At 43.8% G+C, this 15,206-nt stretch overlaps 1 protein-coding gene across 1 annotated transcript in view; it reads right to left on the bottom strand.

The window, feature by feature from the left end:
- PDE2A (phosphodiesterase 2A) overlaps nt 1-15,206 on the bottom strand; it is a 224,329-nt gene that overhangs the window by 43,369 nt on the left and 165,754 nt on the right. The window contains exons 6-9 of the mRNA XM_087965919.1: nt 9,680-9,739; nt 6,089-6,209; nt 3,390-3,442; nt 1,420-1,494 (exon numbers count right to left, since the gene is read on the bottom strand). Coding sequence (XP_087822045.1) covers nt 1,420-1,494; nt 3,390-3,442; nt 6,089-6,209; nt 9,680-9,739 — 309 coding nt within the window. The remainder of the gene's footprint in view (nt 1-1,419; nt 1,495-3,389; nt 3,443-6,088; nt 6,210-9,679; nt 9,740-15,206) is intronic.

Here is a 15,206-nt window from a genome sequence, read left to right as displayed (position 1 = left end):
AGAATTTAAAATTTAAAGACAGAGAAGCCAAATCACAAGTTTATTGATTCTGGAATGATGACAGATTATTCATTCTGACCTTGTTTTAATTTTGTTTTTAATCTTTGTTTTTTTGACTCTTTCATACTATTGTATTTTTCAGGGCAAACCACCCAGAATCTCCTAAGTGACACGGACAGTATAGAAATTTGATCCTTAAATAGGTAAATAAATATAGCCATAAAATGTAACAAATGTGTTTTCTGATTATTTCAAGGACTGCAAAGTATTTCAAATATTGTAGTGAAAAATGAAATTAAAAAGATTAGATTAGATTATTAAACTCAGGTCACGACCTTTGCAGTTTACACCGCTCTCAGCCAAGGAAGGTGTCAACAAATGTGTTTTCTGAATATTTCGAGTATTGCAAATTGGTAATGTTACAATGAAATGAAAAATAAATAAATAAACATTACATTAAATTAAATTCAGGTCACAACATCTGCAATCCCTTACCCCATTCTGAGCCAAAGAAGGTGTAACAAAAAAAAGTTTTCTGAATATTTCAAATATTGTTAAGTTGGTAAACTTACAATGAAATGAAATCAAATGAAACATTAAATTGTATTATTGAATTAAAATTACAACTTTTACCACCCCAGACACCCTCCTTAGCCAGCAAAGTTGGAAAAAAACAAAGGGCAGATTCGGCCACCCCCATGATGAATAGCTAATGGGGTCTGGGGTGTCCTATGAAGTGTTCTGACCTTGGCTTTCCCCCAAAAGCACTAAGCCGACTCTTTCTCCTGGCAAAACCCCTTTTATTAAACGAGGGTGAATTTCTTGCATTCACATTCAGCCAAAGGCCTGGCCAGCAGCCTTTCACGGGTGTAATTAAGAGCACAGACCTCATCTAGCTTGGAGAGCTGCCAAGTAAATATTTCCAAACGCAGTGCTGACAAGGAAGGACTCAGCACAGAGTCTCTGAGATGCACAGACAGAGCTTCACACAGCTGGAACGAACAAATTGTTTCCTGTCAAAAGCCCCTCCCCTTTTGCTCCTCTTTTAATCCCTGTGGGAAGGGCCATTCACCATCCACCTGAGCCTTTACTCCTGAGTCGACCCTTGTTCTTTAATTGTTCCTTTCCTCTGGCAGCTCTGTGCATGCGCACACTGGGAGCAGGCTCCAGCTATTCTTCTGCCCCACTGATCTTCGACTCCAAAGGCAGCTGATAACTGTCGGATGGCCCTGGCCCCATCTCTGCCTCCGACACAGAGCCCTCGTCCGGACCTTCCCCAGACTCCAGGACTGGCCCAGGTTTCCTCCTCAACCTCCTCACTTGTCCAACTCTGCTGCTAGCTCTGCTGGTCCGCCGGCAGGCCATAACTTCATGCCAGGAAGTCACAGCGTAGACTTTGGCCAAAGAGATCTCACTCACCTGACAGAAGAGTTGATTGTTGTCCTCTGAGACCAAGAGAAGACAGCAACATTGAGACTGGGTCTCCTGCTTCAGCTGCAGGAGAAGGAGAAGAAGAAGAAGAAGAAAGATGGAGCGTCTTGGACACGACCAGCATAGGGTGGAGATGAACAAAGAAGATCAAGGTTCTTGAGGTTGAAACATCTGATGAACATTTGAGGGAACTGGGAATATCTACTTTCATGAAGAGAAAGACTAGGAGTGACATAATAGCAGTCTTCCAACATTTGAAGGACTGTCATAGAGGAGGCTGACTTATTCTTCAATGCAGTAACAGTGTAAAAGAGTTGGAAGGGATCTTGGAGATCTTCTACAATCTAGACCAACCCTCTACTCAACCAGGAGACCATCCACCATTCCAGACAACTAGCTGTCCAATCTCTTTTTAGAAACCTCCAGTGTTGGAGCATTCACAACTTCTGGAGAGAAGCTATTCCACTGATTAATTTTTCTCACTAATTTCTGCTTAGTTCTCCGTTGCTTTTCTCCTTGGTGGGTTTCCATCTGTTTCCATCTGGCTTTGGAGAAATGGGTGGAAGATCATTTAAAGAGAGACCCCGTCTAAAACTAAGGAGAAATTTCCTGACAGGAACAACATTTAACCAGTGGAACAAAAGTTGCCTTCAGAAGCTGTGGATGCTCCATCACTGGAGGTTTTCAAGAAGAAACTGGACACCTACTATGGCCAATATGGTTGTCCCAAAGGTGCTTTTTAAAGAGGCAACTGGACCTTCTTGTTTTTTTCTTTGAAGACGAAAAAGACGAGACGCGAAACGTCTTCAGAGAAACACCAGAAAGTCCAGTTGCCTCTTGAAAAATCACCTTTGAGACAACCATGACCTGGATAGCTGAGAACCTCTGCAGACTTTTGACCAATATGGGTAGTTTCCTGTATTGAGCAGGGGGGCTGGACTACAAGACCTCTAAGGTCCCTTTCCAGCCCTAAGATTCTACGTTGTGTGGACTTGAAACAGAAAGGGAAGAATTATTCCTCTCTTATGGAGGTCAGGAGACGCGGTGGCTCAGCGGCTAAGACGCTGAGCTTGTCGATCAGAAAGGTCGGCAGTTCGGCGGTTCGAATCCCCAGCGCCGCGTCATGGAAAGAGCTCCCGTTCCTTGTCCCAGCTCCTGCCAACCTGGCAGTTCGAAAGCACGTTTAAAAAATGCAAGTAGAAAAATAGGGACCCCTTTGGTGGGAAGGGAACAGCGCCCCATGCGTCTTCGAAGGTGTTTAGTCATGCCAGTCACATGACCACGGAGACGTCTTCGGATGGCGCTGGCTCTTCTTCTTCTTTGGATGGAGATGAGCACCGGCCCGTAGAGCCAAAAACAACTAGCACATATGTGCAAGGAGGGGAGCATTTTACCTTCACCTTTACGGAGGTCAAAGTTTACTTAGAAACCAGACTAAACTAAAAATTTTCAACCTTGGCCACTTGAAGGTGAGTGTCAACTCAAAAAAAAAAAACATTCCTATGCCTATTTTAGTAGTTGCCATAAAAAAAAAAGTGTGGGGGGAAGGAAGGAAATATGGAAGAGCAGTGCAGCAAAGCAAAAGTACATTCCAACTCTTAGCTTTAAAAGATTGTAACTAAACTACCAGAGTTTTTGCCTGTGAATATATTCAATTGGAGAACGTGATTGATGACACCCAGCCCGTGAAGGTGCTCAGTTGGAGAATCTGACTTATGACACACCCAGGGGGGAAACAGGGTCCCAGGGGACTGTGAATGACGTGGGCCAGAGTGGGCTTCACACAGGGCAGGGCCAGGAATCCTTGGAAGTTTTTTGAAGTTTGGCTCGAGGATCATGATTTAATTAGGGCGATCGCTGGAACCCTGACAGTGGGTGGACTTCAACTCCCAGAATTCCCCAGTAGTGGGAAAGGCCTGGCGGCCCCTTCTTAATGGAAGGAAATGCTAATTACTCACGTAATTAATGACTTTGAGCTGGAGGGAGGCTGCATCCAGATCGTACAGTTCCCCTGAAAGGCAACAGATTACGGGTTGAGTAATTGGAATGACAACATTGGCACGGTCGACACACAATGCCAGGTGGCACGCATCGCACCATGAACGGTGGCACGGCCGTGTAAAACAAGAAATAAAACATTCAGCCATGTCGACACCTGATAATAACAAGACAGTTTCCTTCTATTCCAGTGGTCACCAACCAGTGGGCCAGGGACCACTAGGGGTCTGTGAGAAAATGTTGGTGGTCCGCAGAGAAATGTAGCCCCCCCAAAGGAATTAATCCAGGCTGCATGGGAACACAAGGCTGCGCCACCCACATGGCCCGTGGGAACACAAGGCTTGTGTCGCTTGCATTGTGAACAACACAAGGGAGTGAGGGGAGGGGGGAAAGGGTGGAGGGGGGAACTTGCCCCACTCACCCCGCACTCCTGGCCTGGCCACCGGGCTGCTCATTTCTGCTTCTTTCTTCTTCTGCTTTTGGCTGCACACAAGGAAAGCAGCCAAAGTCTTTCTTTCTCTCCCCCAAACTCCACCAGAAATGAGTCTTTGGGACCCTGCAAGGCCTCCTGCTCCAAGAGGCTCATTTCTGGTGGAGTTTGGGGGAGAGAAAGAAAGACTTCTGCAGCTCCTGCTGCTTTCCTTGCATGAAGCCAAAAGTCTCTCTCTCTCTCTCTCTCTCTCCCCCCTGAGAACGGAGCTGGAGACGGTATCCTGCGATCCCAAATAAAGAACGATCGATCGGTAGGAAAACAGGGTGGGGGATTTTCCTGCAGACATTTTGGGGGATTTTCCCAGGGTCTCTGGTCCGTGGGATTTAAAATTAGGAGTTTGTTGGTCCCTGAGGTCCAAAAGGTGGGCGACCCCTGATCTATATTTATTTATTTATTTATTTATTTTATTTATTTATTTGATTTGCCAATTGTTTACAAGATAATAAGTATAAGTGTATACATAGTTGTGAATACATGAAATGGGTACATATAAGAAAAATAAAAGAATAAGAGAAACAATAGGACAGGGACGGTAGGCACGTTGGTGCGCTTTATGCACGCCCCTACAGACCTCTTAGGAAAGGGGTGAGGTCAATAGTAGACAGTCTAAGGTTAAAGTTTTTGGGGTTTGGGGAAGAAACTACAGAGTCGGGTAGAGTATTCCAGACATTGACCCCTCTGTTGCTGAAGTCGTATTTCCTGCAATCAAGTTTGGTGCGGTTTACTTTGAGTTTGTATCTATTGTGTGCTCTTGTGTTGTTATGGTTGAAGCTGAAGTATTCATTGACAGGTAGGACATTGCAATGTATGATTTTATATACCATGCTTAAGTCAGACCGAAGACGGCGTAATTCAAGATTTTCAAGTTCTAGAATTTCAAGTCTGGTGGCATAAGGTATTCTACAACGAGTAGAAGAGTGGAGAACTCTTCTTGTGAAATATTTCTGGACTTTCTATGACAGACTAAATTGCACAATGCAGCAAATACAGATAGAGATGGCCCAGGACTTAGCACCACCATTCAGCCCCAAATTTCTGTTTTTTATGGGCATACAATTGCCTCATCTTATAACCTTTCTCGCCACCGCCATTAAGCGCATCGCTGCAGTTCTTAAAGCCAGTAACATGGCCGTTAAGTGGAACTGGCTTTTCCCATTGAGGTTGCTCGTTGGAAGGCCGCCGAAGCGGATCATGAGATCCTGGGACGCGGCGACCATCCTAAATACAAGTCAGTTTCCATGCCAGTCGCCAAGAATCCAAATGTTGGTCATGTGGCCAGGTGTGTGTGTGTTGGTGGTGGTGGTGGAGGAAAAGCTGCAATGGTCGTAAGTGCAAAAAAACGGTCATCGGTTGCTTATTTTCACTGCCGTTGTGACTTCGAGCAGCCACTAAAGGAATGGTCGAAAGTCGAGGATTTCCTGCATTATAAGTTTGTGAAGTTTGCTTCGTTCCTTTAATCAGGTCTGGGGAACTACGGCCCCTGTATAGCCTGTGGATTTTAACTCCCAGAATTCCTGGGTCTGATTGAGGACTACCCAGGGGTGGACTTCAAATTTATTTTAGCAAGGGGCTCTCTACCCTAATGACTGGCTGGGTGGGCGTGGCTGGGTGGGCGTGGCTAGGTGGTCATGTGACTGGGTAGGTGTGACCAACTCAATGGCGCTTCTTTGCCCTAATTACCTAAAAAAAAAATGATAATATACCCAAAACTTGTTGTATTATTTTGTGCATTTAATACTTAAAAGAAAAGACTGGGTGAAACCAGGCTTATTGGCAGTGACTGTGAGGGTGATCTTGGGGGCCTTAGTGGAGTTTCTGGTGAGTTATGTGATTCTTATTATTTGGGAATGAATCCCCTCGGAGGCTAGTGGCTACCCTATCGGATTTTCTCCATGGCTCTCCCTCACGAGCGCCAAGTGGATCGTTTATCTAGCTTGCCACACTGTTACCAAGTGTGAAATGCTCAGAAGTTCAATGATGCCTATGAAGAGCTTTCCCCGGCTGCTTGTCTTCGTGAGGTTATTGGGGGCTCTCCGAGCCCCACAGAGTCTTAACTAGGGGGCTCCCCCGAGCCCCTGCGAGCCCCCAGCAGCCCATCCCTGAGACTACCTGTATACAAAGTTGGTTAGTGAGGGGTCTCTCCTGCCCTTTAACCTCTGTCCTTACCGCACAACTGCAGGATCTTGCTGTCCAGCTCGCTGTAGCTGCTCCTGGGAGGCTCCATGGGTTTGGCCTGGCGTGGTTGCAACTTCTGGAGGCTTTGGAGACGCTTGTAGGAAACCAGAATCTGAAACAAAACCACATTCACAAATGAAGAAGTCCCTCCTGTTTTAAAACAACCTGGTTTCGCTTTTAAAAAAAAGGGGGGGTTAAGTCACTCATCGGGAAATGGGGAAGTCCTCTCGGCTACATCCACACAACTCCGGGGACCTAATTCACCCCCTGGTTTGGGTTTCCACAAGGTTGGGTTTTCCTGGCCACTCCAACCTAGCTCCAGAATCAGAATAGAGCTTGGAGGGACCTTTGAGGTCATCTAGTCCAGCCCCTGGCTCAAGCAGGAGAGCCTACACCGTTTCAGACAAACGGCCATCCACTCTCTTCTTAAAAACCTGCAGGGATGGAAGCATTTACAACGTCTGGAGAAAAAGCCATTCCACGAATGAATTGTTCTCGCTGTCAGCAAGTTTTCTCCTTAGTTCTAAGGTTGCTTCTGTCCTTGATTAGTTTCCATCCGTTGCTTCTTGTCTTTCCTTCAAGTGCTTTGGAAAATAAGTTGACCCCTCCCTCTTCCTTGTGGCAGCCCCTCAAATACTGCAATGCTGCTATCCTGCTATATTATAATATTATATATGTTACATATTCAGAAGTTGTGGGAGTTTCATCCCTGGAGGCTTTGAAGAAGAGATTGGACTGCCATTTGTCAGAAATGGTGAAGGGTCTCCTGCTTGGGCGGAGGGTTGGACTAGATGACCTGCAAGGTCCCTCCCAACGCTGCTAATCTGTAATCTGTAATGTCACCCCTGGTCCTTCTTTTCTCTAGACCGGCCAAACCCAAATCCTGCAACTGTTCTTCATATGTTTTTAGTCTCTATTTTTCTCCGATCCGGACCCATTAATAACCAATATAATACTTTAAGGTGAAGGACCAACGTCCCATAGCTCTTGGATGCTTTCTTTATTTACCCGTCGTTCAAACGAGACAATGGGAAACTAAAATGGAAACGAATGGAGCAGGGATGCCTCCTCGCCCAGAGAAGCAGGGATTAATCCCAGACAAACACTCCAACGGAAAACAATACCCTAATCAAGGAAACTACAGAGGAGGCGAACGATCAAGCAGACAAACAATTAAGCAGGAAACAATGGTCTAATCAAAGCACGATTAAGGAGGAAAAAAACCACACTCCCACCAAACGCCAGCAGGGCAAGGGACTAGTATATAAACAGAGAGCAAAACTCCACCACTCTCTATATTCCTGCAACCAGTTCTTCATATGTTTTAGTCTCCGGGCCTTTAATCATCCTACTTGCTCTTCTTTGTACTTTTTCCAAAGTCTCAACATCTTTTTTTTGTAATGTGACCAAAATTGGTTGAGGTATATATTCCAGGTGTGGCCTTACTAAGGCTTTAGAAAGAGGTACTAACACTTCACGTGGTTTTGATTCAGTGCCTGTGTTGATACAAACAATCCAGGTTGGGCTCTTGTACAAACCTCAGCTCCAGTGTTTTACCAATCCTGGTTTAAAGCATCCTGTGTAAATACAACTGGTGCGGACACTTGATTACAGATATAGATCATCAGAGTTGGAAGGGACCTTGTAGGTCATCTAGTCCAACCCCCTGACCAAGCCGGAAACCCTACACCTACACCACAAATGGCAGTCCAGTCTCTTCTTGAAAGCCTCCAGGGATGAAGCTCCCACAACTTCTGAGGGCAACTTCTGTTCCATGGGTTGATTGTTCTCCCTGTCAGAAAGTTTTTCCTTATTTCCAGGCTGAATCAATCCTTGTTCAGTTTCCATCCATTATTTCTTCTCTGGCCTTCAAAGGTGCTTGAGAAAATAGCTTCACTCCTTCCTCCTCTCTGGGGCAGCCCCTCCCTCAAATATTGGAAGATGCTCTCCTGTCTCCCCTGGTCCTTCTCTTCCCTAGACCAGCCAGGCCCAGTTCCTGCAACCGTTCATCATATGTTTTAGCCTCCAGTCCCCTCATCATCCTGGTTGCTCTTCTCTGCACTTTTTCTAGGGTCTCAACATCTTTTTTATAGTGTAGTGAGCAAAACTGGATGCAGTACTCCAGGTGTGGCCTTGCTAAGGCTTTACAGAGTGGTATTAGTACCTCCCTTGATCTGGATTGTATCCCTCTGTGAATGCAACTTAGGATTGCATTGGCTTTTTTGGCAGCTGCTGCACACGGCTGGCTCCTATTTAGCTGGTTGTCCACTAAGACTCCAAGATCCCTCTCACAGTTCCTGCTATTGAGCCTGGTTTCACCCAGTCTATAGGTGCACTTTGGGTTTGATGTGTATAGAAACAAGCCCTCAAAAGTTAGAACTGATTAAATTACAGGTGGTCCCTGATTTATGATTGGTATTGAGCCCCAAATGTTAAGCAGGACAGTTGCGAAGTGAGTTTTTTGCTCCGTTTCACAACCTTCCTTGCCACCATTGTTAAGCGAATCACTGCAATCGTTCAGTTAGTAACATGGTCTTTAAGTGAATCTGGCTTCCCCCTTGACTCTGGGGGCTCAGAAGGTCGCAAAATGACGTGACCCCCCCCGTCATAAATATGAGTCAGTTGCCACTTAACTTTTTTGGGGGGGGGGGCTTGGCGATGGGATTTTGGCCTCAGTTGTGGTTGTGGGTCGAGATTTACCTGTCGTTCCTTTGTTTTGGGTGCCAGGAGGCAGAAGGAAGGGGAGGGAGGAGATTCCCCTAGGAGTGGGATTCTACCTGGTCCGATTGGTTCTACAGAACCAGTTGTATAATTCTGCTCAGTTTGTAGAACTGGAAAATCGCTCTACTGGCTGGCCCTTCTCCTCCCCCTTACTCCTTACCTGGCATGCTTGCCATCCAACTTGCCTGCATTTGGTTAAGTTTCTATTTTTCCTTCCCCTACCCCGACCATCAGCTGTTCTGCTGTGCGTTTAGATTAGCTAGCTAATCTAAACGCAGAGCTGAACCTTCCTTAGGACCGAAGCTTCTATTTTTCAGTGCAGACTCAGGTAGCAGATGGCAGAAAGGTAGATGTCTGAGTGAATCTGTGGATTCTGTGAGCAACTCAATCTGCCTGCCTGCTTTGCCTGATTTTGGGGAAAAGTTGCTCTTTTTTTAAAATAAAAAAATATCAAGATTTACACACACGGTATGTTGTGAGTTAATTTTGTGAGTTTGCTTGCTAGCAAATTTTATAAGTTTGCTTGCAAGCAAATTTTATGTGACAGACTCAGGTAGCCGATTGCAGAAAGATAGATCTCTGAATGAATCTGGGATTCTGTGTGCAACTCAATCTGCCTGCCTGCCTTGCCTGATTTTGGGGTAAAAGTTGCTTTTTTTAAATAAAAATAATAATCTAATATTACATAAATATTTATAATATTTACATACAAGCCACGCCCAGCCGGTCACATGACTATCAAGCCACACCCCAAAATTAGGCCACACCCACAGAACCGGTTGTTAAGAAATTTGAATCCCGCCCCTGGATTGCCCCCTCTCCAAGTTCCTCAAGGATTTTATAAAAGGTGGGTTGACTCACATGCTTCTCCAAAGCCCGGAGGTTTTGCTCATCGGAGTCGGAAAGTTGCCCGCAGTAAACCTGGGGAAATTAAAGTAAAGAAATCAAAAGAGGAACGGATATACTTTTTTAAAAATAAATTTCTTATTTTATATTTACAATAAATTCACCTTTCATTCAAGCAGTGTGACGACTGAGTGCATCTACCTTGTGCTCAAAGTTATAATTAATACTTTTCTTGCCATTACATCAATAATTACATTTTCTTTATAAGCCATTATTATTTTTATAACAATCTTAACTTATTTCTCTACGTGTTCATCTACTCAATTTGAACTTGTTTTATTTTCCAACCATTGGTAAAATAAATCCCATACGTAATATTCAGTTTCTTCTTTTTCTTTGATCACCAGTGTTAATCTGTTCGTCTCTGCACATTCTAATATTTTCTCAATCACCTTTCCCCCTATCAGAATTTTATCACTTTTCCAGTTCTGAGCAAATACAATTCTGGCTGCAGTTAATACTTGAATAATTGAATATGCTTTTCCTTTGCTATAACATTCAGGCACCGTCCCTAATAGGAATATTTCAGGTTTCAAATCCGTATGTTGCTTTATCATTTTTTCCAACCAGGTATGTATTTTTGTCCAATATCTTTTAGTTTCTACGCATGTCCACCAGATATGGTAATATGATCCAGGTGTTCAGTGGCACTTCCAACATTTAGTTCATTTGTCTTTAAACATCTTTGCCAATTTTGCTGGTGCAAAGTGCCACCTATAAAACAGAATAGAATAGAATAGAATAATTCTTTTATTGGCCAAGTGTGATTGGACACACAAGGAATTTGTCTCGGTGCAAATGCTCTCAGTGTCCATAAAAGAAAAGATACATTCATCATCAAAACATCTTATATAAATTTTCTTTATATCCTGTCAATATTGTTCATTTATAATGTCTTTCCCACAGTTTCTGCCATGTATCTAGTTCTATAGTATACCCAAAATTTTTCGCCTATGCTATCATTGTTTTCTTTACTTGTTTTTCTCCTAGTTTGACACCTAGTAGATAACAGTACGCTTTCTTAATCAACTTGTCTTCCGAGGAACGGACATACGGAGAGCATGTGCAGAGGGCCAGGCTGAAATTAAGAAAATGATGTTGCAAAGGAGCGGGTAATCGGAGCATTGTCCTAGACACAAGAGTGGTTCTCAACGTTGGCCACTTTAAGATGGCTGGACTTTAACTTTGCTTCAACAGTTTTGATTATTAAAAATAGGCATGCCTATCTATAAGCAGCTCGTCCTCAGCCTATGACCACAATTGAGCCCAAAATGTATTGGTAAACCATTAGTAAAACTTCCACCAAGATGCACACATTCTTGCTCTAGTTTCTCACTCTTTATATGGGATATACAGTACATCTATATTTCTTTTCCCTATTAGACACCTTGGTCTCTGAGAGATTAGTTTTTATATGGCCTCTTTCATCGAACCATCTGTTTATATTCGCTACAAATCGTCTGAGTTTTCAGGGACTTTTATATCCCCAGCATAGAAAAATGCGTAAACATTCACATGCCTAACAAACATATCTCTGACATCATCATAAATATTTTCTTATGAACCTATTAAGCACCCAAGAGCACATCAGATAACAGATAATCAGAGTTGGAAGGGACCTTGTAGGTCATCCAGTCCAACCCCACCCCTAAGAAGGAGACCCTACACCATTGCTGACAGAGGACAGTCCAGTCTCTTCTTGAAAGTCTCAAGTGATGAAGCTCCCACAACTTCCGAGGGCAACTTCTATTCCATGGGTTGATTGTTCTCCCTGTCAGAAAGTTTCTCCTTATTTCCAGGTTGAAAAATCTCTCCTTGTTCAGTTTCCATCCATTGTTCCTTGTCTGGCCTACAGGCGCTTTAGAAAATAGCTTGACCCCTTCCTCCTCTCTGGGGCAGCTCCTCAACTATTGGAAGATGCTCTCCTGTCTCCCCTGGTCCTTCTCTTCCCTAGACCAGCCATGCCCAGTTCCTGCAACCGTTCTTCATATGTTTTAGTCTCCAGTCCCCTCATCATCCTGGTTGCTCTTCTCTGCCCTTTTTCTAGAGTCTCAACATCTTTTTTTTATAATGTGGGGACCAAAACTGGATGCAGTACATCCCTTAACCTTGTTTTACAACTTACTCAAAGTTGAACAACTTGCTTAGTTTTCCATTCTCGTGCATGTTTCCCCTTCCATGAAGTGCTTTTTTTCTGATTCCACAAAGAACCAAACCACTAGGATGATCAAAGGCCTGGAGATTAAATCAGATAAAGAACGGCTGCAGGATCTGTATGCAGTATGTCTAGTCTAATGAAAAGGACAATTAGGGGAGACATGATAGCAGTCTTCCAATATTTGAGGGGCTGCCCCAAAGAAGAAGGGATCAATGTATTCTCCAAAGCCCCTGAAGAGGCAGGACAAGAAGCAACGGATGGAAACTCATCAAGGAGAGAAGCAATCTGGAACTAAGGAGGAACTTAACAACAGTGAGAACAATTAACCAGTGGAACTGCTTGCCACCAGAAATTGTAGGCCCTCCATCACTGGAGGTTTTTAAGAAGAGTCTTAGACAGTCACTTTTCTGAAATGGTGTAGGTTCTCCTGCTTGAGCCAGGGGCTGGACTAGAAGACCTCCAAGGTTCCTTCCAGCTCATTCTATTCTAACTCCCGGAATTCCCCAGCCGGAGTTGCTGTTAGTGAGATGGGCAACAGATAAAGGTAAGAATTCAAAGAGATAAAAATCAAAAAAAGAAAGAAAGAAAGAATTTTATTGTTCACAAGAAAGTCCAGCTGCCTCCTGAAAAAGCACCTTTGGGAAAACCATGGCCTGGATGACTGGGAATCTCTACAGAAAGAGAATTTTAATGAATCAATGTAGTTTGCTCTGTTTTGCTTTTCTTTGGATCAATTCATTTAGATTCATATTTTAGTTTATAAATAGACATACTAAAAACTAGCACAACAGGAATGTTAGTGTACTTTATTAATTGAATTGTTTTTTTATTTTAGTTTATTAATTCCACTAAAATATATATATATATATATATATATATATATATATATATATATATATATATATATATATATATATATATATATATGTGTGTGTGTGTGTGTGTGTGTGTGTGTTTCTAAGTTTTGGATTAGTAGGACTGTTCACACTTTAAAGTTGCTGAAACACAAAAGAACACACACAATGACGTGAAAACACACACATAATACATATCATACATACATACATACATATATACACACACACACACACACACACACACACACACACACACACGCTCTATACCCATGCTTCACTACGAAACTATGTGGTCGGGCTTAGTATTTGGGGAGGAAAATAAGGGGGGGAAATTGTGCCTCTGCCTACCAGCATCCATGGGTATTCATCTGGCTAGCGTCTTATCAGCATGTGAGAGAGTGGAGGGCTATTTGGAAACTGAAAGAATATTTGCTGTTTGAGCAAGAAGGAGACAGCAAGGGGCCTGGGTGTGGCTTAGCTCAACTGTTCTGTACTAAAGCTGCTTGATGCTGCTGTGAAACTGAAACTGAACCTCCTCTCCTCTGCTTGTGTTTTGCCTTTGGAACAGATTTCTTTCCAGGTGGGGAGGGGGAGTAGAACTCCTTAGCATCAGAGCATGTTAATAATAATAATAATAATAATAATAATAATAATAATAATAATAATAATAATAATAATAATAATAATAATATAGGAAATACTCTCAATGCTCTGAGGGTCATTTGGAAAAATCCTTTCTTAGTGAGGCCCTAGAAGCCAAGAGGAAGATACGGGCCGAATTTCAAGTTTGTGGCCTTTACGGTTCTGGAGATTTTGTGATGATGCGTGAGGGGTAATTTCGCTTTTTATATATATAGACAAATGCTAGTGGAATTGAACCAACTGGGATCCAGGGCTAAGACTGCTAACCCTAATTAGGAAACAAGACCTGCATTTCAGGCAAACTGAGACCGTCAAGTCATCATCTAGGGCAGCCTCACGGAGAGTCGCATTGCAGTAGTCTAGAGCCAAAGAGAGCAAGGTTTCCATGGTCACGCGATGTGTGATATTTACTTTTATTTATTTCGTTTCTATATCAGACTTCTTAACTCACCCCTTTCGCTCAAGAGAGTGATATCTCTTTCACCCCATTTGTTTTCCTGTGGACTCCCATGGCTGGGATTAGAATGTGGGTAGAGAAGAAGGGATCAAACCAACGATAATAAGAGAGATATTCCAATCTCCCCCCGCCCCCACCCCTAAAAATCAAACCAAAAACAGCCTTTGTCCAAAAGCAAACGAACCAGCCAGGGCAAAAGATTTAAGGAGCAAACCTCAAAGATCACCAGAAACCCTGAGGTGGATGATATCCTGACTGTGATCCATCAATCGATAAGCATCAATAATTCAGAGAGAAGGATTCCATCCAAGCTCTTAAGAAACTTGGTTAAAGTCTCGGCTGTCTCCGTCCAGCCTTTTCTTCCCCCATCAACCACGGAAGACAAAACCAAGAAAAACAGGATAACCGGGCGCGGAAACAAATCAAGAATTTATTCTGTGTTTTGTACGCTGTTTTTTTTTTTGCCCCCTTCTTGATGTCCTCTGGAGCTCTCTTCGGATGTCATCCATGCCTTCACACAGGGCGTTCTCAATTTATGTCCCTCATGGAGCCTGTTCATCCTGGTCTTAAGTCGGAATGGTTGTAAAACTGACCTGATTTCCCCCCCCCTTTTTTTCGGTGAAAGGGCCAAGGTTGTGACATGAACGCAGGTGCGTGGTTTTGCAGAAAAACCGGAAGTTATCAGTATTTTCCCTGTGATTTGGGAGGTCTTTTAGTCCAGCCCGCTGCCCAAGGAGGAGACCCTATACCATTTCAGACGAGTTGATGTCCAGTCTCCTCTTAAAATCCTCCAGGGATTTCTGGTGGCAAGTCGTTCCACTGGTTAATTGTCCTCACTCCTTCATTCCTTAATGTTTCTCCTGAATTCCAGGTTGCTTCTCTCCTTGACTGGTTTCTTTTCTTGCTATGGGGTGCTTTGGAAAATAAGTGGACTCCTTCATCTTCCTTGGGGCAGCCCCTCAAATACTGGAAGACTGCTATCCTGTCGCCCCTAATTCTTCTTTTCTCTAGACTAAACGAACAGGTATAAGGTTCCCCTCGCACAGGCGTGCTAGTCGTTTCTGGCTCTAGGGGGCGCTGCTCATCTCCATTACAAAGCCAAGGAAGAGCCAGCGCCGTCCGAAGACGTCTCCGTGGTCATGTGGTCGGCAGGACTAAACGCCGTCGGGCGCACGGAACGCTGTTCCCTTCCCACCAAAGGGGTCCCTATTTTTCTACTTGCATTTTTTTACCTGCTTTCAAACTGCTAGGATGGCAAGAAGCTGGACAAGGAACGGGAGCTTACTCCATTATGCGGCGCTAGGGATTCGAACCGCCAAACTGCCGACCTTTTCTGATCGACAAGCCTCAGCGTCTTAGCCACTGAGC

The sequence above is a fragment of the Notechis scutatus genome, chromosome 5, assembly GCF_049901735.1.
Source record: "Notechis scutatus isolate UNSWTSFEM ecotype Mainland chromosome 5, rNotScu1.2, whole genome shotgun sequence".
NCBI classification, from domain to species: domain Eukaryota; kingdom Metazoa; phylum Chordata; class Lepidosauria; order Squamata; family Elapidae; genus Notechis; species Notechis scutatus.
This window is presented reverse-complemented; position numbering and strand designations above follow the sequence as displayed.